General features: G+C 43.9%; 1 protein-coding gene and 1 long non-coding RNA gene across 13 annotated transcripts in view; one reads left to right on the top strand and one right to left on the bottom strand.

Annotated features, from left to right (window-relative positions):
• Positions 1-26,572, top strand: part of MRTFB (myocardin related transcription factor B) — an 80,576-nt gene that overhangs the window by 31,901 nt on the left and 22,103 nt on the right. For 8 of the 12 annotated variants that reach the window (XR_014185325.1, XM_082064763.1, XM_082064764.1 and 5 more), the window contains 5 exons: positions 14,740-14,805; positions 17,086-17,141; positions 19,234-19,309; positions 20,346-20,507; positions 21,076-21,260. Coding sequence is in view for 11 of the 12 variants with exons in the window: in XM_082064763.1 (XP_081920889.1) it covers positions 14,740-14,805; positions 17,086-17,141; positions 19,234-19,309; positions 20,346-20,507; positions 21,076-21,260 (545 nt within the window). In the remaining variant the exon portion in view is untranslated. Of the gene's footprint in view, positions 1-896; positions 1,217-14,739; positions 14,806-14,848; positions 16,582-17,085; positions 17,142-19,233; positions 19,310-20,345; positions 20,508-21,075; positions 21,261-26,572 lie in introns of those variants that run through there. The other 4 variants (XM_082064762.1, XM_082064759.1, XM_082064756.1 and 1 more) reach the window with 4 other exon arrangements.
• LOC309445738 overlaps positions 21,289-26,572 on the bottom strand; it is a 32,859-nt gene continuing 27,575 nt past the window's right edge. The window contains exon 4 of the long non-coding RNA XR_014185327.1: positions 21,289-23,757. This is a non-coding gene — a long non-coding RNA (uncharacterized lncRNA). The remainder of the gene's footprint in view (positions 23,758-26,572) is intronic.

Genomic DNA, 26,572 nt, shown 5'->3' with positions numbered 1-26,572 from the left:
CATTTCTGAGTGGAGATGTCCTTTGTAATTTCAGGCTGAAGGATTTAAAACATGAAGTGGGCATGTGGAAAACATGTCTAATGATAGCAGGCTCAGCCAAAGGGAAGGGAGAATGCACCTGCTAGAGTTACTTGTTGACATGTAGTGGCCACTTAGAATTATGTACAGTTTATTTTCTCTAAGTACCTGAAATACAAACTAGTCTGCTGTTCCATCATGGCCAGTGCCAGATAATTAGAGGATCCTTTTCTCCAGAATCTTGCAGGTTGGTACTGAAGTTGATGGCTTGTGTAAGATAAATGGGAGACACTGGAGAGAGTGGCAGATGAGAATCTGGGCGAGCAAATCCTCCTTAAACCGCCGGGAAGGATGAGATGTGTAACTGTAATGCAAAAAGGAAAAGAATACAGCAAGAAATAGAATCTCTCTTACACTGCAGGGAAAGACATGGAAATGATCGCTGGTTTTCCCGCTCAGCTCTGCCAGATGAATGTGTGTGAAAGCAGAGCCGGGGCAGGGAAGGTTCCTCCAGTAACCTTTGCAAAGGCCACGGCGCAGCTTTGTTCGCTGGTGCCACTCGGGAGCAGCGGCTGTGCCAGGCAGCACACACCAAGCATTCGAGCTGCCGGCTGCGGCGTTCGGGCGTGGGGGAAGGGAGGAGGGGGGGAAAGGGAGAGAGTCCTCAGCAGCAATTTGTCATAGGTATCAGCGAATACTGCTCCTTCAGCAACTGCTGGATTTATTTTTAACTGCTTGACTCACTCTTTGTCAAATGATTGACCATGGAGCCGCACGTTGAAAGGCGAATGTGCAGAGGAAGCGAGCGTGACTGGAGGAACAGGGGGAGTGGTTGTCTAGGAAAAGAGGTGGGATCTGGGCTCCGGGCTCTGCTCCGCAGCTCCGTGCCCGCAGCCCCGCGGCTCCGCAGGGCACCCGCGCCCCGTGGCGATGGCCGCGAGCGCCTGAAAACACCCACCCTGCTCGCTCCCGAGGAGACGGGACCCGCGAGCGGCGCTCGGGACGGCAGCGTGCTGCTCGCTGACAGTTGAGTTACCTTTCCTTTGCTGGATGTTGCCATTCTGAAGGATTCTCATCATGATCGATAGCTCCAAGAAGCAGCAACAGGGCTTCTCCGAGATCTTGCCTGCGGGAGCGGTGCAGGCGCTGAAGGAGAAGGAATGCCTTGAGGCCAGCGGCCAGAAGAGTCTCAAGGAAGGTCAGTCGCTTGCTGCTTGGGGACAGAAAATGCAGAAGTACTGGGCAGGTTCGGTTCACCAGCATTTGTGTTGTATTGCGGCATGGCGGGGAGAATTTTCGTACGTTATATCAGGCATTGTTTTCCCTCTTAAAAAACTGCTAAAAGCTAAATTTAGAATTTACCTGGGACTATTAAAATAACAATTGATAATGGCCTGATAGAAATTGTAATATGAAGAAAAATCAGTGGTTAAGTTCTCTTTTCGGAGTAGCATTTAGTGCTGAATACATGAAGTACTCTGAAATGGTTCTGTAAATATTTCACAAAATGCTTCAAAATGTCACTATTGAAATAAAGATAATGAAATAAATGTCATTAAATAGGACATTATTAAAAATAAAACCCCACAAACCTTTAGTTTTAGGCATGTATTATGACCTCATTTTCAACAGTGCTTCCCTTAGCTGTCTTCTCTAGAATTGCCTTCTCCCTTCGTATTTTAGATTAGCTTTGACTCTGCTTTCCAGATGTATGCTTTTCAAATTATGTTATGTCTGCTTAAATGGTCGGGTTTAGACTGTGCTTTAAATTGGCATAATGCACAAGCATGAGTTTGTAAAATAGCAATAGTTGAGGGTATTTGGAGCGTTACTTGCAGCTGGCAGCGGGTGCTATAGCAGCTGGATTTGAAGCTGTCTCGCCCTGCACTGAGCACCTGGGGCACGGGAGCATCCCGGCTCTGCTGCTCGAACTCCACTTCTCCATCAGAAACAAACTGTATTTGTAGCAGACAAATTTCTGTCTTTCCTTTTACAGCACTCTGCCTTGGCTTTTGTTCCAGAGATCTCTGGATTGTCTGGTGGTTCAGAGGTTTCCTCCTTGGTGTCGTGGCAAGACTGCTGGTTTTCCCTCTTCCACATCAGATCACACCTTTCTGAGAATTTGAACGCTGGGTTGTTTGGGGGGTTTGTTTGCTGTGAAATTTGGATATTAATAATGTTTAAAATGTCAAAAAGCCCATATTCATTATTGAATTCAGTAACTCACAGTTGACTTTAAAACCCCCTTAGCTCTAAGTTAGGGCTAGAGAAATCATGGATTTGTATATGATGTGCTGATATCAAAGGTTTCTTATTGATTGGAAGGACAGATAATAATCTGTTGAGTGTGATGCCCGTGGCTGAGAGCCCAAGCTGCGCTTCCCGTGCAGCAGGACAGTGCTGGTGGGCACACGGGTGGAGAGGGGGCGGCAGGGGCTGCTGCGCCAGGGCGGCCGCCTTGCAGCTCCCGTTCGGTCTCTTTGCAGCTCCCGTTCGGTCTGCCCGCAGCTCCCGTTCGGTCTGCCCGCAGCTCCCGTTCGGTCTGCCCGCAGCTCCCGCTCGGTCTCCCCGCAGCTCCCGTTCGGTCTCCCCGCAGCTCCCGTTCGGTCTCCCCGCAGCTCCCGCTCGGTCTCCCCGCAGCTCCCGTTCAGTCTCCCCGCAGCTCCTGTTCAGCACTGGGCTCTGCGGGAGGTTCAGAGGAGTCAGCAAACTGTAGGAAAAACTGGCAGCTCATGTGAGCTACCAAGGAGTAAAGGGGAGACAGGCGTGTGAAAACGAGCATGGCGGGTAGGGTAGGTGGGTAATGAGTGACCCCAGTAATTGTGTCTTCAGCCTTTGCAGATGTTGATGTTGGTTAACTAGAAAGTGGATGAAGGAGTGTACAATGCAATAATGATGGTCAGAGTAGCAAAAATCTGCAATTATGTGACAGTCTTCCAGTCTAAATTCATTAATATTTTAGAGTTTAAATTATTCAGTGCATAAAAGCAGATATAATTGTTTTCCGCAATGACTGTCTTTGCTATAGTACCTGTTTTCCATTTCCACTCTTCCTCAGTGAACATTGCTTTTATCTCTCTTGAGTTTGGCAGCTCAGTGATTAAAATAATGAACCTTTTTTGGGAGTGTGGATGACTACAGGATCCCATCTTCCAGCCTTTCCTCCTTCTGAAGCCTAGAAAAAACAAACATTTTCTTTCTTGTAGTATATAGAATGAATTATTGAAAACATTGCAAATCTGCTTGAGTTGCATCTAAAAGACACTAAAACAGAGCTTCAACTTTTCAGTTTATAATGTTACAAAATAAATATTTTGGGGATTTTTAAATTTTTTTAAATATTCAATTGCAGTTTTTAATTTCATCCTATTTAAATAACACTATAAATAACATTAAACCACTTATTATTTTCTGGAACAGTATATTCTAAAATAGCTTGTGCCATTCTGCCTCTCTTTTTCTTCTTCCCCCTCCCTCCCTTTTTCCTTTAACTGAAATGGTGTGACTGCTCTTGCCACCTAAATTCTCAGCCCTTTATTGTTAGGACACAAGAATCCTTATGAATATCATCTGTGAATGGTTTAAACTGCCAAAATTGAAAATATAATTCTGCTGGCAAAACCGAAGCACCCAGAGGTTGAGTAACTCGGCACGTGCTCCAGCCTGTGCTGCACAATCTGTTCTGCGCAGGTTTGACTAATCTAAAAGTCCTGAGATAGCTCAGTGTGCTTATTGCAGCAGTGAAACCGTAGGAGAGTTGGTAGGTGCAGTTCTTTGGGGTTTAGGTAGTATTTCTTTATAATGAAAGAGGCCTTTGATGGAAGCACAAATCCCAACGCTGTCTTCAGCAAATTAATACTGAGAGCATTGGAAAGTTAGATTAGAAGGATGAATTTTTTTCTTTGCTTGGGCCAATGAGTATTATTAGAAGATACACATTATAGAATCCTACAGCACAGGAAGAAATCCTCTTAATTACCGTACTTTCTTGTAAATAGCTCTCATGTTATCGTTACATGTTGTCCTGTGCAAACAGTTCTTAATTTTATCTGTTTTATCTAAATTACCTTTAAGTTTACAGTGCTAACTGTACGGCTTTCTCAGAAATTCCTGTAGCATAGACTTCTAATGTTGAGTAAGGGGCCATAACATTTAGAATATTCAAGTCACAAGCCTTCAATGAAATCAGGACATTGTTGTGCATACAGTTAGTAAAAAAGAGTTGATATCATCAACAGTACATCTATTGGGAATTAGGAATATATTTAGGCTGCAGATCAGGATTCTAACTGAGGAGTGGGTTTAGAGGCTCTTGCCTTGTGCCCTGAACTGTTTTAATGTACAGACGGAGCTCCTGCAGGAGTGTGTGACCACGCAGAACTCTGAAGACGCAGCATTAAATTGGTGAAACAAATCAGGATGGTGCTGTCTCAGCTGGGACTTAAAAGGAGATTGGATCAGTTTGTTTGCACCGTATTTTTCATAGATCAGTGTGGGCTTCAAAGTGGCCTGCAGGTTACTGTAAGGAAAAAACAAACCAACCAGGAAGGAAATGTTCTTTCCACCTTGGAACATAATCTATTTCCTGGACTTACATCGCTCTTTAATTTTGCTGTTTTGTGAGGAACTGGAGACTGGCAAGTGCTAGAAACAGGATACAGGATGGAATGAGTGAATTCCTCAGGTGCTTACTGGAAATGGCTTCACGCTGCCTGGTTAATAGATTACCAGATTTACTCAGGAAGGGTTTCTTCCCTTCCTCTCTTGCAATCAAATCAATATTGCATGAGGATTGTTTATTTAACAGATTTCCTGCTATTGCTGGCATGTTGAGTATTGGTGATACTCTCGACCTCTGCTGCTCTCCTGCCGGGACACGTTAGACTTGGATTCTGCTGTTGGTTTGCTGCCTTTGGTTTTGTGTCTGGTTTATTGTTTGTTTGTTGATAAAAACCTCCAAGTTTGATAACACGTTCTTTGGAGGTGTTTTTAAGACCCCTTATCAGTGGCAGCCTATCAGATATGTTTATTGAGATACAGGTAATGAGAAAAATATGTCATCTTAGTTAATAAAGGAAGCACTATAAATTCAATGTACTGATCCTGTGAGGCTGTGTTAGAATTCTTAAGTTTATGTATGTACCATAAATAGTCTTTAATGACAGTGGAATAATTGTGTGTTTTACAAGTATATCAGCACTTATTCTGCAAAATTTCCTTCTTCAGTGTAGCACTTAAATGAAGAGTCAATAGTAGGTAATCCCCATTATGACAAACACATGCTTAAATACTTGGGCAAACTGAGGCCACAAGGTATTAATGTGATGTTGTGTGTGATCTGCATGCAATCAGAGGATACAGCGGCTAACCCAGAGTTCTATGGAAACTTGCTATGGCAGCCGCAAGATTTGGGAAAGGTTTGACACAAGGCGGGTGGAGCCTGAGCCCTGCCCGGTACCGGCACCTCCTGCCGCTGCCGGCAGAGCCGGGGGCAGGGAACAGGTATCGCCAGACGGTTTGTCCAGCCGGGCCGGAGCACCGACCCGCCAGGCTGCGGCTTGGCCAGTGCTGCTGCAACAGAAGCCCCTGCGGCTGCAGGGACCCTTGTCTTCTCATCATTAATCCTGTCTCAGATCATATGAAGTTATGAAACCACATGTGAAACCATGAGTTTGTTGCTGTGCTGGAGGTTTTCTTCTTTCCTTTCACAAAGTATTCGAGAAAACATGTATGTACCTCAGCCTTTTCAATGCAGAGTCCTTCTTAACACAGCAGCTTTGCTGTCACCATAAGCCACCAACTCACGCACTGAGCAAGTACCTGCAGGGGTCTGGTGTTGTGGACACAGGGACATCGCTGACACCCCGGTCTGCAGGCAGCATCTCGCCCCAGATACATGTGTTTGGTGGTGTGGATCACTGTGGATCCACGTGTTCGGTGGTGTGGATCACTGGATCCACGTGCTCGGTGGTGTGGATTGCTGTGAATCCACGTGTTCGGTGGTGTGGATCACTGTGGATCCACGTGTTCGGTGGTGTGGATCACTGTGGATCCACGTGTGCAGTGGTGGTGTGGATCACCGTAGATCCATGTGCTCGGTGGTGTGGATCACTGTGGATCCACATGTGCAGTGGTGGATCCCTGTGTGCTCTGGCGAGGTGGCGGATGCTCTGGGACGCGCTGGGTTGGTGGCTGAGCTGTGCCCAGGAGCCGAGACGGGAGCTGGTGCCTCGTCCTTCAGTGCAGTGTGCTCCAGGTGATCACAGAGCACGTCCAGAGCCGATGTGGAAGTGAAGCCGAGTGCCGTGGGCCCCTGACAGAGCACCGCTTGGCTGATGGGAGTATTGGGGGAAATGCAAACGGTTTTTTAAAAACTCAGAAGGCTGTACTAAGCAGAGCAATACTTGCAGATTTAGAAGATGTACTTATTGTTAATATACTTAAGGTTTGCGATGTTAGAGAATACTTGAAATGTCAGCTTTAGTTTATCCAGACTTTCCACCTAGGATGGTAGTGATTTTTCTCATTTTAAAGGTTTAAACCGAATTCTGAAAAGTATAGATTTTGCTTTTTACATATCCATGCGCATATGTGTATATTCATCCGGCAGATGTTGCGGTCATGTGTTTGGAGGCTTGTGTATGTTCTGGCTTGTTTCTAAGCAACATGTTCCATAGCAATAGGCTACAATACAGATTGTCCTATATCCCAGTCATTAGAAGCTTCTCCACTGATGATAATGTTATGCTTTATATTTGTGTTTTAAATGTTAACAGTTAGTTATCTTTCCCATCCAGCCTTTCGTTTGCTGCTTTCAGTGTGATGATGCTGCTTCTGGCAGCGGTTCCGTGTGCATCATTACCGGCTTACAGAAAGAGCTTGAAATCATGGGGGGATGATTGGGAAGATTTGGAGCTCCTGCAGGGTTTCCCTCCAGAATTGTGAAGAGTTTCTCTGAAACGGCCCTCAGGAGACTCTGCTCACATGCTTTACATTTATCAGAACATTTCTAAACTGAAATGAAAGTAGAACTGGATGATCACTTAAGCATGCATCAGAGGCTGTTTCACTTCCCCTAATTATTTTGGATATAGTCTTAGCAGAAAAATAACGTATACAGTAATGGAAAAAAGAACATTAAAAGTATATAAAATAAGGGGATTTTTACAAAAAACAAGAAAAAATGAATAAAACATTTAAATTATACTCCAGCAAATGTGAAAGTTTTGAGGACTGAACCCAATATAACATATTCACTCATGTTTAAATGATGTCTGATTTTTTAGTGATCCATTATTTTTATTTTTAAATGGAGAGTATTTACCATAGTGTATCACCATCTTCAGGCTGATGGGAAGTGAGCACCACAACTTTAAATGCATTTTATCTTTAAAATGCTGTATATCTCATTGAGAATCACTTCCAACAGATTGCAGGTAGCTAAATATTGTCGTGGCTTTTCCCCTCCTTCCTTTCTTCTTTCCTTCCTCCTCTGACATGCCATAGAAATGGAGAACGCTGCATTGCCGGATTCCTGCCTGGACACGTGCAATGAGCAATGCCAGGTGTGAACTAGCTGCCGTATTCCATAACCTTCCTGAAATGTGTGCCCTGCATAGCACCTGCTCTCTCTTTTCCTTAACAAACAAAATATTGCATTTATTAACTTTTTAGTTTTATTCACAGAACAAATATTATTTGAAAAGATGAACCATTTTTGTCTCAGTAAAGCATTCAATGAATTATAAATAGAGAACACCACCCCATGTGGAGTTCACAGTATCACAGTATCACAGTATGTTTGGGATTGGAAGGGACCTCAAAAGCTCATCCAGTCCAATCCCCCTGCTGGAGCAGGAACGCCCAGGTGAGGTCACACAGGAACATGTCCAGGCGGGTTTTGAATGTCTCCAGAGAAGGAGACGCCACAACCCCCCTGGGCAGCCTCTTCCAGTGTGCTGTTACCCTCACTGAGAAGAAGTTTCTCCTCAAATTTAAGTGGAACCTCTTGTGTTCCAGCTTGATCCCATTACCCCTTGTCCTATCATTGTTCGCCACCGAGAGGAGCCTGGCTCCATCCTCATGGCACTCACCCTTTATATATTTATAAACATTAATAAGGTCCCCCCTTAGTCTCCTCTTCTCCAAACTAAAGAGCCCCAGCTCCCTCAGCCTTTCTTCATAAGGGAGATGCTCCACTCCCTTAATCATCTTCGTTGCCCTACGCTGGACCCTCTCCAGCAGTTCCCTGTCCTTCTTGAACTGAGGGGCCCAGAACTGGACACAATATTCCAGATGTGGTCTCACCAGGGCGGAGTAGAGGGGAAGGAGAACCTCTCTTGATCTACTGACCACCCCCTTCTAACCCACCCCAGGTACCATTGGCTTCCTGGCCACAAGGGCCCAGTGCTGGCTCATGGTCACCCTGCTGTCCCCAGGACCCCCAGGGAGGGAGAAGCAGTCACAACTGGGAGAAAGCAAAACGTCTGTCTCCGGATGATTAACTCCGTGTAAACTGTGGTGTTTAGAATGTGCCATATAGACTTTTGAGTCCAAGCAGATGGTGTTTAGGGTGCCAGGGTAACAGCTGGAAGAGGCGCAGGGTTAAGTCCTCGATACTTGATTTCTGCAGCTCTGCAGCTGTTCTGTGGGGCTGGGCCAGCATTCTGATACAAAGCTGATGCACAGTGCACCCGCCCTCTGAAAACAGACCCTCCTCTACTTCACTGCCACCTCCTCTTCATGCATTTGTGTTTATGGTGTAGTCCTGGTGCCAAATAACTGGTTACAAATCACTTTGGATCCGGGGTGCAGCAGAACAGTCCGTCTCCCGCAGCTCCATTGCAACCGGGGCGTCTGTTGTTAACGTTGTTGTGTTTCACCCTCAGCGCGTTGGACACCACGGCTGCATGAAGCCGGTTCTAAGCAGGCAGCGAGCAGCGGGGCTCTGTGCGCAGGCTGCGGCGCGGGCCCTGGCGCGGTGTTGCCATGGCAGCCGGCAGCCTGCGCCGCGGTGACGCCGCCTCGGAAATTTCCAAGGGATACGCAGGAATCTTGGACATTACATTTTCCCATTTTTACTTGCAGTTTTAAGGGTTTAAATAGCCAATATCCAGTGGATTTTAACTTCGCAAGAAATAATGAGATGATTACATACAAAATGTAAAAAAATGTGGATTTCTTTTTCTTCTGCTGTCGTTTGAAAGAGCTGTATGCTGTCAAATGAGCCCCTGTAACTGTTAAATGTCTACAGCTTTTTGCTGTTTCATAGTACCTTCTATAAAAAAGACAAAATGTAAATTTGATTTGTAACTAATAGGCTATGTAATTAGCTGTGTGAGATGTGGAATTATTAGTGCTGGAACTGTGCACAGTGTGGGTTCTGGTGTTTTTCAAGGCAAGCAGCGGTGGTGACAGCCCGTCAATCAGTGCAGATAGCACTGTTCCTGCAGGACAACTATCCATTTATTTTTGGCCTCGTTACATTCCAGTGCTTGTGATTGTATAGCACTACTTTTGAGACATCTTTTCCATAGGCTACAAATTACAGATTAGCAACAGAAATGACTTGCTCAACTTTGATAGTAGCTGTTTGTCCCGAGTGATTTAATAACAGGCTTTATTTTCACGTATCCGTTTGTGGGGTGAGCCCTGGCCGAGCTGCTCCGCGTGTCTCCCGTCCTGGTCCTGCCCAGCCCGGGTGTCCTCGCTGACCCGCTGGGTTGTGCCGGTGCTCGTATGTGCGGGATCTGCTGCCTTGGGTCATTTGTCAGCGTGTGTGAACCTGAACAGTACTCACCGGTTGGAAACAGGCCGTTAACCTTATATATTGCTATATAGAAATATGTTTCAAAATGATGGAGTGCTTTGGTTAGCCGATAACCTCTCCTTTTGTAGCCGGCATCCCCACTGCCCGCAGTGCTGGCACAGCAGCTGTAGGACAGGGAGCAGCAGCCCCGGCACTCAGGTGAAGACGTGGAACTCCAGGGCAGTCAGACTTGATGACAGTCAGATAACCGGCCGTTCTTACTGCGACAAGGAATTGATGCTTTTGGGTTTTGTCACTAAGTATTAAATAAGCGATCTAAGATGTAATGATCATTTTATTGACTGAAGAAAACACATGGAAATTTTGGAATCTCTTCACATGGTGTTAAAAGTGTTCATCTTAAAATCATACACTGACTTGAAAATAACAAGGAATACCCTCCGTTGCACTCGCCCTCCGCCCAGACGGGAGTCTGACTGACCTCTGTGGGTGGCTTTTATGCAGAGACAATTCCTTAGAGCTGCCGTGGTGTGAAGGGGGTTCCTGCCAGATAATGTGAAGTGCCTAATATCTGTGTCGTCTTTTAGCAACTAGTTTTGCCCAGCAGTGTTAACATGGCCCTTGTTTTGCACATACATTTTAAATATGAGGAACAGTATTACTGATGTTCATAGTGTATTAACATACCTAAATCTTTGTCAACTCTGGGCCTTTATTTTGGAGATGATTTTAGATGTGAGGCAGGTAACTACCTGATTTTACATTGCCAAAGCGAGATGTAAATTATGGGGCAACAAGCTGAATGGATTTACCCTGATAAGAACAATCTGTTAAAGATGGTGTTTGAGTAAGTACCGTGCTAAGGGGAGCTTTGTTTTGCAGCACCTCGTGCATTCTGAGTTCTCCATTCCGCAGGTTCCACACTGTGTCTGTGAGCGGTGCTTTGTAATAAAGGGCAAAAAAACCACCCCAAAACACACAAACAAGCAAACAAGAACACCAGCAGCCCCCCATCCCCCCACCACCAGAGCAAACAGTGCAGTATCATAACTTTGCCTAATGTCTCTGTGGTGTTTAGATTTTTTTGGAATCTTTATTAGGTTTACCTCTGTGTGTGTTGCTGTTCTAGAAATCCCTTGCTATGTGGATATCTGTATGTATGATAAGTAGAGTCTGCATTAGATTTAATGACATTAGTTTTAAACCAACCCACGTTCTATTCTGCAGAGAGTTTCTCACTGCAATAAATCAGCAGTTCTTTGCCAAAAGTGCAAAGCTGTGCTCCATTCTCACCTCGGCCATTCTTTGAAGATAGTTTCATCACATTTTCCTTACTGAAAACTTGTGATTTAGTTTCCATGGCTCCCACTTGCCATATCTTTCTGGCTGTTCTCTGAGCCGCTTTTTGTGGGTCCTCATTTCCTTTGGAGCTTTTCACAAACCTCATTGCTATTCTCTTCTTTTTTACCCGCTTCAGGTGAATCTGGGGTGTAAAGATCCTGCGCAGGGCTCAGTCCGTCGCGCTGCAGCGACAATGGAAAGGTCACTGCTGTGTGACCTGCTCCGGCACAGCCCTGGGACCCGTGTCCTCTTTGGCCCCGTCGCCGTGCAGCTCAGGGACAGGTGTTTTAAAATAATATATTTAGGGGTTTCATTCACTGTTTAGAAACTTCCTTTTCTTTTCTCGTGTGTTCAACATTCAAATAACAACAGAAACAATGGGACACTAAACTGTTTTTAAACTTTCTTCATTTTGGAATTGTTGGTGAAAGCCATTCTGATCATTTTCATCCCACGGTCTCAGCAGTGAGCAATGGAAATGTGATAGTTGCTGAACGCTGAGCCGGTGAGGTGTGTTGAGACTGTCCAGTCCAACCATGGGACCAACAGTGGGCATCGTCTGTCTTGGGGCAGATGAATACAAGTCCAATCCTTTGTGTACGGAAGATGAAAAGCCTTATCTGCGAGTCACATCAATATCTGGATTTGGGAGACCCAGACCGCTAATTAATAAATTTCTGATAAAACTCTGCCCCTTTATATGTAATTCTAACAGTTAAACTAATTTCTTAAGAAAACACTGTTGAGTTATTTCGCACATCGCATTTGAGATTGCAGTGACATTACTGCAGATTTTTTAATAAGTAAAGTCTAATAAGATGAAGAACAAGGATCTGTTACCTGTAGTAGGTTTCATAGGGTAGGTGTATGCGCTTCCTACCAAAATAACAACCTGGTGAATTAGTGAGGGCTTTCAGGTGTTCGTTATCAGCTCTGCAAAAGTGTGATGGATCGTTTTACAGTGTGAAGGGCAGTTTGAAGCTGTTTAACTTCCCCACTTCTGTTTGCTGCCATTCCATACTAGCAATGCTGGGGTAACCACAGCTGAGCCGGCTACAACTACAAAACAGGTTCTCTTATAAAGCTCAGTAAAATAGAAACTATGAGAAAAAAGCATATCAGAAATCAGAACTACCATGTACCACAAATGCATTTTTTCTTAGTAGATGACTTGCCTGTCTTATGTTGGTACATGGCTCCCATCAGTGATAACATTCTTGCACCTGTCGTAATATTCACTTGTTGATCCACTGTGTTCCAGGTGATGAGATTGAAGAAAATACTAATTCTGATTTACTTGCTGTGTCTGATATTGTGTATGGGCTCTGCCCTGGGCGCTGCTGGTGTTGGAGCAGGGCCTTTGCCTTGGAGCCTTGAGCCCGAAATAAAGAGGCGTATGTTTAGAACTGACTAGTGACACATCTGTAGTGTGTTTAGCCTTCCAAGAAAGCCACATTTAAGTATGGTATAAATTTGGACCAAATATATCTGCACAGTACGGAGGAGATTCCTGCCCCGAGCAGGACGTGCTTTCCAGCCCTTTCCCATGGCTTCCTCGGCGTGGTAAAGGACGTGTGGTTTGAGCCAGGAGCAGCACCAAGTCAGTTTTCCTCTCCTCAGGAATATTGGGTCTGAAATAGGGTAGTCTTGCCGGGCTGTTTGTGAACTCTCTCACATCTTGTGGATGGGTAGAACTTTATTGAGATTTTTAAAGGGATTGCCTGTTTAGTTTTAAGACTAACTCTGAGCTTTCTTGATTTTACACTTGTAAGCAAGAGAATCAAAACAAGAGCACCTGAGGTTTTTGCAAACACCACAGCAGTCGGTGCCTTTCTCAGTGCTTGGTGCTCAGGCAGTAGGACATTCTTAGAAGTAGTCCCAGGGATAGAAGCTCAAACATCATAACACTATATGGTCTGCTAAAAATGCGTTTCCATTAAAATGTCCATTTCTGTAGGAATGGGCAAAGTCCTGACCCAATACCTTATTTTTCTTAATTGACAGTTACTTGGAGGTATTTTCAAGTTTCCAGAGGAATTAATGACTTTCCAACAATTTCCATGTTCCCGTTGTCCCTTTTGCGTCCTCGCGTCCCCGTCCTTGGCGGCTCTGGTGCACCGAGCCGCGGGGTCCGAGCAGAACCGCTGTGCCGCAGCCCCACGGGGCTTGTGCTTCAATCCTCAGTGTTTGGGTGACACAAGAAAATAACGTCCTTGTTTTCAGGACTTGCTATTCCTGCTCTAATGCCTTAGTCAGAGGAGTATCCTTCCTGTACCGCAGCACAGGAAATAAGCTGGTTCCTTTTCAGTTCTGGAAACAATGAACTTTGTCCTTAGCGTAATTTTTTAGAAATTACATTCATTTTGATGTTTTAGACAATACATTAGTTTGTTTTGCTTCCTTCTGGAATACAATGGGAACAGCACGTCATAATCGTACATCCATAATAAGCTGGCGACGCAGGATTTAGGAATGTAAATATCACATCTTTAATGTGTTTTGTTTCTTGACCATCTCTTGTTCAAAAGATGCAATTTCGCATGAGGGTAATGGCTATATGTGTTGAAGAAATAATGAAGCTCTCTGCTACATTGATACAGAAACAAAAGGGAACATCAGAAGGAACAAATGTCTACCTTGGATTTTTCTTCTCCTGGGAACATTTCCAAAAAAGCCCTGACCTTTGAAATCCAGCCTTTGTGTCCGTGCCCCTGGTTTTGTGCAGTTCCTGGCGTACTATTTAACGTGTGTCACATCGGTTGTTCTTACAGTAACAATAAGATGAGAACCTTTGTATGTTTTATAAAATGTACTGAAACATAAGTTACCTCTGAAACAGTAAACAGTTTTTGACAGTATTGGATTGATTTGGGCCTTGAAATGATTGTAACACTTAATCAGGAGAACAGCATTTTCTGGCGTTCAGAGACATGATAAAGTCTGTTCCCGATTGAATCACTGTTTTGGTGTTTTATAAAACACCAGGTGCAATCTGGCTCCTCTTCAGGTCCTTGTGTTTCAGCAGGATTTATTTAAATGTACAATAAGCTGTTATATCAAAAAAAATCCTTAAGGAAAAATGATCAACCAAACACATAAAGCCTTGTTTTTAAAATGCTCTGCAAACGTAATTCCTATTTCAGCATGGTATAGTCATGTAAGATTGGTCTAAGACATAAGCAGGCTATATAATCAATATGTGTTGCAGTTCATGATATAAACTCCTTATACCTCACTATGTTTTCTTGAATCTGTCATCTAACAGTAGTGCTATACGGGGTAAACTAACTCCTAGGTTTAGCTGTATTCTGAATCCCTCTCATGAGGCCGCCCCGATGGGAAGAGTGGATGTATGTGTGACGTATGTCCCTTTAGCAGATGTGACCAAAAAGCAGCACACTCCAATCGAACCAGGGGAAGCAATGGCTCCGAGCTATGTTAGTAGCAGTTAATCCTTAAAGATCGGTGTTGTAGAGGTTACTGTCAGTCTACACACATACAAAAAGTATTTCTAAAGTTGGTATGTTTTGGTATGTTGGTATGTTTTGACTGTTTTTTGTCCTTCAGAGGGCTGGTGTTCTTGCCTGTGAATGAATGTTCTCTTTTGGCAGTGCTTCAGCTGAGGCTGCAACAGCGACGGACACGGGAGCAGCTGGTGGACCAGGGCATCATGCCACGTAAGACGTTGTTTCTGGTAGTCCGTATGACTGTACTGAATGAAGTAAGAGCTGAATATACAAAATAACGATGATAAGCATTTCTGTGAGAATCATGAAAAATAACCAGATCATTTGAAAAAACTTGCGGGATCCTTTTGGTAATCTAAATGAATCTGAAGTCGATTCATCGTGCTCGCCTAATGTTTCAGTTCAAATAGCCATCGTGATGAAAACACAAGATTTGCAGTCTGATTCTCCTTTTATTTTCTCTCTTTAACTTATGATTAATCTTACTAAAAATAGAATTCTATAAGTGAGTGGACATCAGTAGCAAAGGCAGCAGGCTTTCCAGAGCGAGGGGTGCCAGACAAAACGGAAGGACACACGAGTTGTCGCTCGTGCCCCAGCAGAGCTGTCCTGTAGCTGTGACGTGATGGGACGTCAGGCCGTGGATTCCACTGGGCATCGGTCACCGGCTCAAGTGACCTAATGCAGAAGCTTCTGTGCCCAGGCCCTCATTTCCGAGCACGGACACCTTCCCAAGAATACGGGAACAGGCTTGGGGGGTTTTGTAGAAAATTGTTTTGGTTTTTGAACATTTTTCCAGTTGCCAGAAGTTCCTGATCAACTTCCTACATCTGGCAAACTTGGTTTAAGAGGTTTTTTATTCTCTTCCAAAACAAAGATTATACAGTGGTAAAGATTCCCTGGATGCCCTTAGATGCTGTCTTTGGAAGAGCTGAGCTGCTGCTGATGGTGTGAAGCGTCTCGCTAAGCAGCAGTGTCCCCAGATCCCTGGGTGCAGCCGGAGCTGCAGCTGTGGTTTCAGGCTCTGCGCTGCCGACCCGGGGCTGGCTCCCCGTGACAGCCGCGCCAGAACTTACCAGTCCTGCAGGAAACCTTTTGTATCTCTAACTCTCTTCTCCCACCGGAATTGAACAGCAGATCGTACTCCTTTCACAAGCAATTAATGCTTGTAAATTTGGATATTTGCTACATTTGTATGTCTTCACTCACAGCATTGGTATTTTGAAAGTAAGTAACTGGCGTGCACTATGCAATTGCACCTTACTGCCAGAGTCCATTTTCCCCTTTATTGATTTCAGCCTGTTGGAGATGATGGTTGTTTCAGCGGCAGCACCTACGATACCTAAAGCAATTTAGGATCCACTGGACGGTCTTCCTGAGTACGGATGTTTACTGGCCTAGGATTCAGTTGCAGTTAACTCTTTCCTTAGAGATGTTCTGGTGTTCCACTTGGGCTCCCAACGCCTGTGCTAATTGTTTAGTATAACGTACTTTGGAGGTCAGGCTGGCCTCAGAGTGAGGGGTGCCCAGAAACCATTGAGAACCCCTTAGTGGGCAGTGTGGGTGAGACTGGGCTCAAGATACTAGGTCAAATTTGTCAAAAGATTCATCTGTGAAAAGTGATTTTTCTTAAACAAAAAGCTCAGCCATTGCTAATATCAAAATTATGTCAAGCTATTGTAGATAGCCCGGTGTGCACTGGTGAATTCCAGCTTGAAAGCGCAGTGTCCTACAGCCCATCTCTGAGGTTTCCAGGTGTGCAGCAGGTAGCAGTTTGCTTTGCCTCACCGCCCCAGCTCTGTAGTGCTGATTATCTTCAGGAACAGAATGATCTGCTGCTTTTTGAATGAAACCTGGGAAAGAACTTCTAAACTGTCGGAAGCGTTACAGATTTTATTTTGCCGTGGCTTATCTCTGCCCAAAGTGTGTCCAATGAGATGGATCATACCTGCTGCCTTTTCACTTCCTTTCACCAATCCAGTTGAGGTGAAGCACTCTCTAATTAATTTTGTTATTTCTAGATCAACAGCGGTTTTTACTCTTTTTAGCTATTTAGCATCCATCATTCTGTTTTCTGATCTGAACATTTGGGGCTTCTACCATTGTTTTTTAAATCAGCACAAGTAGTTTTTAAGGGACGGTCCAGTTCCCTCTAGTAACAGCAAGTATGAGGTACAGACAGATAGTAAATACCGTGGAATAAATGAAACAGTATTTTGGTGTTCAGAACCTTACCTCTTAAAATTTCTACTGTGGAACAGTTTTGGTAAAGAAACCCCAGTGTACATAGTGGAAGTTACTTGTTACGTGGTAATAGCTGTTAAATATTCTAATTATTCTGTAGAGGAGTGTTGCTCTAGCATGAGTCAAGTGTCAGCATGGTCAAACACAACTCTGGGATGGTGCTGAACACCCATACAGACCTGCTGATTAGGGTGTTTCTTTTGGAAATCAGTTCTTGTCAATTTAACTCTTACTCTCCCTTCACAGCTTTGAAAAGTCCAGCTGCATTCCACGAGCAGATAAAGAGCCTGGAGCGAGCCAGGGTAAACCGCTTTGTGTAAACTTGTTATTAACATCTGAAAATGTTGTACCTGATACAAAATTCTCTGAGTACCTGAAAAAACTATTACCGTTACAGTAACATGCACTTTTATCTTGGAAGAATCCGTTAAAAAAAATATTGGTGTCAAATTGGAGAGGAACTTTGTTAATCCTTTGCACATCAAAGGGGGGAAGTCCCAGAATGTGAGGGGTTGGAAGGGCCCTGGAAAGCTCATCCAGTGCAATCCCCCCATGGAGCAGGAACACCCAGATGAGGTTACACAGGAAGGTGTCCAGGCGGGTTGGAATGTCTGCACAGAAGGAGACTCCACAACCCCCCTGGGCAGCCTGGGCCAGGCTCTGCCACCCTCACCATGAAGAAGTTTCTTCTCATCTCTAAGTGGAACCTCCTGTGTTCCAGTTTGCACCCATTGCCCCTTGTCCTGTCACTGGTTGTCACCAGAAGAGCCTGGCTCCATCCTCCTGACACTCCCCTTTCCATATTGATCCCCAGGAATGAGTCCCCCCTCAGTCTCCTCTTGTCCAGCTCCAGAGCCCCAGCTCCCTCAGCCTTTCCTCACACGGGAGATGCTCCACTCCCTTCAGCATCTTGGTGGCTGCGCTGGACTCTCTGCAGCAGTTCCCTGTCCTGCTGGAACTGAGGGGCCACAACTGGACACAATATTCCAGGTGTGGTCTCCCCAGGGCAGAGCAGAGGGGCAGGAGAACCTCTCTGACCTACTGACCACCCCCTTCTAACCCACCCCAGGTACCATTGGCTTCCTGGCCACAAGGGCCCAGTGCTGGCTCATGGTCACCCTGCTGTCCCCAGGACCCCCAGGTCCCTTTCCCCTACACTGCTCTCTAATAGGTCATTCCCCAACTTACACTGGAACCTGGGGTTGTTCCTGCCCAGATTCAAGACTCTACACTTGCCCTTGTTCTATTTCATTGAAAGTTTCCCTGCCCAGCTCTCCAGCCTGTCCAGGTCTCTGATGGCAGCACAGCTTCCAGTGTCAGCCACTCCTCCCAGCTTGGTGTCACCAGCAAACTTGCTGACAGTCACTCTATTCCCTCGTCCAAATTGTTGATGAATATATTGAATAACACCGGCCCCAGCACTGCCCCCTGAGGCACTGCACTGGATACAGGCCCCAACTGGACTCTGCCCCATTGACCACGACTCTCTGGCTTCTTCCCTTCAGCCAGTTCACAGTCACCTCACTACCCGATCATCCAGACCGCACTCCCTCAGTTTAGCTGTGAGGATGCTGTGGGAGAATGTGTCAAATGCTTTATTGAAATCAAGATAGACCACATCCACTGCTTTGCCATAATCTCTCCACCTCGTTATGTCCTCATAAAAGTCAATGAGGTTGGTCAAGCACGACTTCCCCTTGGTGAAGCCATGTTGACTGCCCCTAATGACCCTCTTATCCCTGATATGCCTTGAGATGGCACCAAGGAGAAGTCGTTCCATCAGTTTCCCAGGGATGGAGGTGAGGCTGACGAGTCTGTAGTTACCTGGGTCCTCCTTCTTGCCCTTGCAGACTGGAGTGACATTTGCTTTCTTCCAATCCTCGGGCACCTCTCCCGTTTCCCAAGACTTGGCAAAGATGATGGAGAGTGGTCCAGCAATGACCTCAGTCAGCTCCCTCAGCACCCGCGGGTGCATCCCATCCGGACCCATGGATTTATGGATGTCCAGATTGCCTGACTGCTCCCTAACCCAGTCCTCACCACCGAGGCAGGCTCCTGTGTAATACGTAGCCCCCTCCAGTTAAGGAGAGGATACTCCAGAACTGTGTGCTCGTGCAGCGCTTCTCTAGCAAACCTACACTACTGTGATTTTGAGTGTGGTATCAAATCCAGAACATTGCCAACTATGTTTGGGGAAGATAGAAATTCATTAACACTGCTTAACTGATAGAAAAACAGAGCAAACCATATCCACTACTGCCCATGTTCTAACAGCCACGGCCACCCATCTGAATGCAACTGCAAATATTCATTGATTGGACATCAGTGATTTATCAAGCTACTTGGACTTCTCTTGTAAACAGTAGTTAACACTATTTCCTCATTTCTTTACAGACTGAAAATTTTTTGAAGCACAAGATTCGAAGCAGGCCGGACCGTTCTGAGCTGGTCAGAATGCACATCCTCGAAGGTACGTCCCAGCTGTGTGCACCTTCTGAGCTGCTGGTAGAGGAACTTCTGCTGTGCACTCAGTTTTCTAACTGCATTAGGCTTTGGTGTGAATTATTTCTAGGTTCATAAGCTCAACTTCTACAGTGGCTGTTGTAATCTGTATTCTAAATCTGTTTGATAATAGATACATCTGTGGCAGTTGAAAGTATTCTCCACTGTGTATTTGTTTGCAATCGTATATTGCTTTTCTTCTATAATGGTAATTATACTGTGGTGTATGTATATCTAGTGTATATATTGCTTCCATTTCTACTCATACCCTGACTGCCTTGTACTTTTCTCCCCCTTGCCCCCCACTATCCTGAACAGTCTTTGATAAACCCAAATTTTACCCTGTTTTGCTATTTTCCTTGTTGCTCGGATCATTTGAAGCACTGGTGGGTTTAGGAATGGGGCTGGATTACTGTGTTTCACCATCATCTTGCCAAATCTTAAATTGCCAAGTAACTGTCGTCCAAGTTAATTTCATAGCCATTAGATCCTAAACCCAGACAGGAGTTTCCATATTGATAGATCGCACCCATATTCACAGACTCTCTCCATAGGCTCATTGAAATACACTCAAATTTGTGACAGAAGCGGTTTTTAAAGGTAAACTTCTGAAGATGTTTATCAAGAGAGAATTCAAAAATCAATGGATTGATGAAACCCGTACCATAGCGCACACTAGTAAACCATTAGAGCAGAAAACGCTATCTTCAGATTATAATTAGCATTTGTTGTTTTATATTCCCTGTTTTATTGTCAGACGTTATACAAACGTTTACCAAAAGTATTACTGCCGTTAAAAAAGAGGTTGTAGGAAAACATGATCATAGGGATGAACAATATCTACTCATATAATCTTATTTTTGCTCATAAACTTGAGAATTTTCAGAACAATACTTGCCTGCCTTTGCTAGAAGTGGAGCGGTCATTGCAAAGCCAACACGGTGCTGTTTGCCATGAAACTGGAGACAGCTGGAACGGAGTGTTGAAATCAGTGTGTCTTTCAGAGACCTTTGCAGAGCCGTCGCTCCAGGCCACTCAGCTGAAGCTGAAGAGGGCTCGGCTGGCCGACGACCTCAACGAGAAGATTGCGCAGAGGCCCGGCCCCATGGAGCTGGTGGAGAAAAACATTCTTCCCGTGGACTCCAGTGTTAAAGAAGCCATTATAGGCAAGTAGACGTCCCTCAGCTTCTGTCGTCTAGATGGCAGTGTGGAAAATGTTAATTTAACTCTGGAGGGTACAGTACACCAGAAAAAACATACTTGAGGTTTATTACTACTTACTCTTTCAGCATCTGAGTCCTAAACTGTCGTCATTTAATTAAAGTTATCCTATTTTAGTCAAAACTAAGTTACAATTGTATAGTTGGGGTATAATACTGTCTTTAAAAAGACTTCTTTCTTAAGAAAAATTATTACAAAATAATCAAAAGTACGTGGCCATTATTCAGTCTGTCATAGGTACCTGTGTGCACTCCACATGTTGTACGTACCATTTAATCTCTTATTATTAATAAAACAACTTCTGATATGCACTTAGTTTTATTGATTGCTTGAATATGATTTAATATGTCCGTCATTATATTAGAAACACAGTAAATACTTAGGTACCATATGTTTAGACTGTGCTGAAAACTAATCATTTTCCAGCAATTAGCTAATTCTGCCATCCCTGTCTACATTGAATTAGTGTAACTAAAAAACCCCGTTTTGCTTGTTTCTTTGTAAACACTCTAGCAGTTGGACAAGAGAATTATCCGCAGGCTTTGGATGACTATTCCTTTGACGAGGACAGCAGCGACGCGCTGTCCCCCGAGCAGCCGGCCAGCCAGGAGTCGCAGGGCTCGGCCGCCTCCCCCGGGGAGCCCAAGGCGAGCGACTCGCCGTCCCCGCTGACGCCAAACGCCACCGCGGCAGCACAGGTACAGTTCACAAGTGCTGAAACTACATCTGCGACGCATGCTGTTTGGTCTGGCGCTGTGGAGATGGGACAGAGTTTCGCACCCAATGAACATTTCCTTTTGCAGAGGAGCCTGGGGCTCCGTGTTCTGGTTTGGGGTGTGTGAACTAGCGCCCTGGCTTAGCTGTTAGCAGTGATGAAATTCCCATAGACTGTCGTAAAGCCGTAAATTCCCTGAAATTCATTATGGCCTGTTGCAGATCTACAGCTTTCCCAGAAGTTGTTTAAAAGGTCATCTCCATGGTTTACTCCAGCTGTTATTGATTACTCAATGTCTGTCTTCCTTCTGGGCAAGGTCTTGAACTCATTTAGAATTAAGCTTAGCTGAAACAACAACAGTTGACGTCAGTTCCATTCTCTCCAGAAAAGTCCATAAAAATAAGCTTTCCCACATAATTTAAATGTCCCCTCCTGTAGTTTTAAAATGCAGCCTAAGAAATTTACTATATAAGAAATAAAAATAACCTTTATGGGGGTTTTTCTGTGAGGGTTTTAGTATTTTCTCAGATTCCTTAGAAAGAAAAGAAGGTAACTAAGCCTGCCATGGGAGACTTTTATCTTCTATTAGCAACTGCAAACACAGGATTATATGCCTGGTCATACAGCGACCTGGGTGCTTTCTAGAGTACTGTGTACAGTGCTTGAGTCACGGGTCTTGATCTTCACCTTTGAGTTTATTAGTTAATGGGGTTTCATCACAGCATTGCAGATACGAAGTGACTTCAAAGTGACATCAGTTTAATAATATTGCACTCAGCTTTGTGTACTTGATGTCAATATATCATGTGTGTACAAACACAGACATTTTGATAATGTTGTCGGTTTTGTTTAATTAGCTGAAATGTTTTATATTAATTTGAACAGTATTCCTAAAGCAGAAAGTGTGAATTTGATGGAAATTCACAAGCTTGAGACTTTAATTTGTTTAATTTCATGCAAGTCTGTACCTGGTAAAAACGAGTTGGTTTAGCCTGTGTAACTCAAACATCAAAATACTTTATTTTGAAAGAATTTAGGAGGGTATCAAAATTGACCAATATGTGAATGGTACTACTGTAAATGTGTAACGTTCTTCAGGTTGCTGTTGATCAGCTGTAATGTCTAACAGAGGTTGTACAGGAGGATTTCTGAGTGTGCCTTCATCATTTTCTCCACTAGACAAACGAGAAAAAGATGCATAACTTTGTAGCTCTAATTATTTTCATGCTTGTCTTTTTATTAAGCATTCTTTTGGCAAATGCATTTATTCATGGATTTAAACTCTCAAGAGGATTCGTAGCAAAACCCAGGGCTCTACATAGGGAACTGTGCTGAAATTTATGAATTAAGACACAAAGAAATGATAAGGCAGAACCGAACATTTAGTTCTTACTGTATAAAGTAATGCAAAATTAAACAGTTGAATATAAGATAAATATTGTTCATGCTCCAAAGATGTTATTGTCCTAACGACCATGGATATTGGACAGCTGAGTAGTTCAGGACCTGGAATTAATCTCCTCAGTTTTCTTATTACAGGAGTAGCCAGAAAAGTATTGCAAAGTTCATATCACAAACCAATGCTGGATACAGAGTTTGGCGCTTCTGGTTTATTTCGTTGTTCTCCAACGTATGAATTGAGATGTGAACTGCATTTCACATCCACAGAATGTAATTGGTGTTCGATAATTTGAAAACAAACCACATGAAATGAGATTCTTAAGTAAAGAGTGAGGTTCCTAATGCAGAGTTAAATCAAAATACTCAAGCAGTACATGCCAAAAGCTTTTAAAGTAGGAAGCATAAGACACATGATTGCAGCAGTAAAATAACGGAGCGCTTGAACTTGATTGAAAAAGCACTTCAGGTAGAACTCCAATCCTTTGCTCATGGATTTCATAACGTATTACAGCCGCTTCTGTGCACTGATCTAAAAGGTGAAGCTGCTTTGCTGCACAATAAAACAGCTGCTTACCTTGTTCCTTTTGGAATAAAGAAGAACAGCACCTCATGTCTCTACAGGAGACATGTCTGGGAAATTGCTCTTTCATTCTTTTCATTTCCTTTGACAAATTTTACATGTTATTACAACATAAAATACAAAGAATGTTTGAAAACAGTGAAGTGCAGCCAGAGTTCTTCTCAAGGCTTCCTGCAGCACACACTTCCAGCCCTCCGAGGATGTGTCATAACGGGGAGACCCTTCAGCTCTTGTTGACTGGTGACCTAAAACTTGCTTTAACCTGATGTATTTGCATCTGGTAAGGAATAGGCATTTTAACTAAACCACTCTAAATAGAGCGGTTGTGGTGTTCACAGTTCTGAAGACATCTCTTCAAAACAGCTGAAGTATTTTACTCGTTGAGACAGAATATAATGACTGTTCTCTTCATATATCCAACATACCTTGTTGACCTGCTTGTCTGCAGCCAGAAGAAAAGGGCCAGAAATCATACTGTCTGTAACCGGAAATAGAACATCTGTTCAAAGGAAATAATTTGATTACTTCATAAAGTAATGGAAAGATTAAGAGGCTGAGACCCGTTAATTTAACTTTTTGAATTTTAAAAAATTATCAAATAAATGATATGCGTGGTTCATTGCCGTACTTAACACCTGCAGGTAAAATTGAGAAGACGGTAAAAATATTTGCATTTCATGTAGCCATTATAACCCTTTGTAGATTAGGATAACTAATATAAGGAAAAAGCAATGCATTATGAATGAGGGAGGTGGAGGGGGTTTGGTTTTGTTCTGGTGTTGGTTTGTTGTTTCGTGGTGTTGTCGGATTGTTTTGAAAGTTGCTAACTTTCCTCTTTGAAGGCGTTTTGTTGTGCCGTTGTTTTCATAAGCTATAAAGCTATAAGCTATATAAGCTATAAAGTATGTTTGAAATCAAGTCATTTGTTTAGGTTTAAGAAGGATCAGAATGATGAATGGTGAAAGATTAAGTAATGAATGAGCTGTAGGATCAAACATTTAAAATGCTTTTTAGATGCGACTTCAGGAGAAGAAAATGTAGGAATCAATGAATATCAAGAGATCATTAGAATTCTCCCGTGCTTTATGCTAACACTGTATATGACTAATACTGTGTATGACACTTTGATTCAAAGACAAACTGCTTTTAAATGTTACTGCTGTAACCAGAATAAGCCTTTTACATTTGATAGCACCAGGAGTGCAATATGTTGGAGTACAGCACCCAGAGCCCTTTCTTAAAGGGTAAGTCCCTCTGTAGTCCCCTGCCAATTCTTATGCCAGTCCAGCGAAGAACAGATACTGTGTAGCTATCGGATGCTTTCCAGAGCAAATGCTTTGAAAGCTGCATTTAAAAATAGAGGCATTTATATCTTGGGCCTGCCACCACGAACTGACACAGCCCCGGGCGGCCGTGGCGCGGTGGGCGAGCGGAGCTGCCGAGCCGAGCGGCGCGCTCGGGAGCTTCTCCTCTGCAGGCCGCGCCACACAGGGTGCCAACGCCGGACACGCGGGCTGGCTGGAGCGGCCCCTGGGCTCCTGCCCTTGGAGACACAGCAAAACGTGTGAAACAAACACAGACATAGAAGGGAAAATAACTATTAATTTAATTGCAAGCAAAATTCAGCTTAGCGCATGCAGATGGGAAGCTTGATAGACGCCATCCCAGAAATACAAAAGAATACGGTTGCAAAATGTGTACAAAGTGTTTTTAGCATGCTGATTTAAGCCCTTTCTGGTGCAATCTCATGGGAGAATAGTAAAGCACGGGAAGAAATTAATTAGGGAGAAGTACCCGTCTGACTTAATTGGAATGCAAGGTTTTAGAAGGTATTCTGAAGAAAAAGAATATTTACTGATAGGAATATAGGGAAATGGATGGACTTTTATAAAAGGAATATTGTAGTAGGTGATCTAATTGCTTTCTTAAACAATGGAAATGAAAGTGATCTCATTTGTCTGGATTTAATTCTGTATGATATTGAATGCTGGCAAAACCGGAGAAGATGGAGATTAGCAGAGATAAGGCAGAAAGAGGAAAGCACTGGGTTGAAAGGAAGTTGGCAGGAGTTGATGTGAGGGCATTCTGGTTTCATGTTATTAACAACCTTGACATAAGAATGGGTCACGTACCAGAAGCTGCAGGGCACAGTCAGCACAGTTGGATTGCTGGTGTGCAGAAAGAACTGGTTGATTTGGCTTTTAGGAGAGAGATGGAGTTCCAATAGAACAGAACAGTTCTTAAAAAAAATACACAAGACGTTTCCTTCGCGTGAAAAGGAGCTGTGGTGAGCTGGGGGTTCAGGGGCAGGCGGAGGGGAAGGACACGGAGCGGTGTCGAGGGTTGAGATTGCGGGTGACAATCAAACCCTGGCAGATGTATTGTTCACCTCCTCTCTGCCCCCCCCGCCCCCTTTTTCCCCTCCCTCTCCCCCTTCCCACTCAGCACAGGCGATCGGGAGGGAAAGAAGGACAGAGAGAAGAGAGTTGGAACAATTAACAATGTTTTACTAATGCTACTAATAAGAATAGAGAAAATAATACAAAATATACAAAACCAATCTTGAAAGTCTCAGCAACTGCAGAGCCGGCACCCGAAGTCCTGGACTGGACTTTGCAGCCAACCGGAGCTGGATTCAGTCTGTCACTGGCCTCAGTTCGCAGGGACGACTCACAAGGTCCTCTCCTAATGTCGCCATAAGGAAAAGGGCCGAGATCCTCGTGATCTCCCACTTTTATATGAGGTATCATGTGAATGGGATGTTATACACAGTTGGTCAGTTTCTGGTCACCTGTTTCTCATCCCTCTGTTCTTATCAATAACTTCACATTCCATTGCTGTGTTCACCAAAACATGGATCTGGTTCTCCAGGAAAATGCAGCTCATATGCAGCTTTAGCTGACAGGCAAATTCACTAAAAGAGAAACTTGTTTTTAACAAAACCAGGACAAGCGGGCAGGCACACGGAGGGGCCCAGCGAGCTGCTCCCTGTGTCTGAGAGGATCCCACATGGAATGTCCTGTACATTTCCAGTCACTTAGAGCCAAGAAACACTGATGAAAGTTGTAACACAAATAGGAAAGGATGAGCAGAGAGTGAAAAATCTCTTTTATGAGAAAAGATTAAAAATTCATTTGTGTAGCTAGAAAAACAAGGGCTGAGATCTGTTTGTGTACAGGGTCTATATCCCATCAGAGGGATATTGACTATAGAAGGAAATAGGTTTTAAATCAGAAAACAATTTCAGAACAAGAAAAATGGATATGACAAAGTTAAGCTTGGTGAAGTTCGCTTATTATGTAGGAAAACTTTTG

This window comes from Streptopelia decaocto, assembly GCF_964273445.1.
Source record: "Streptopelia decaocto genome assembly, chromosome: 13".
Taxonomy (NCBI): domain Eukaryota; kingdom Metazoa; phylum Chordata; class Aves; order Columbiformes; family Columbidae; genus Streptopelia; species Streptopelia decaocto.
The sequence above is the reverse complement of the archived record's forward strand: the minus strand, read 5'-3'. Positions and strand labels throughout refer to the sequence as shown.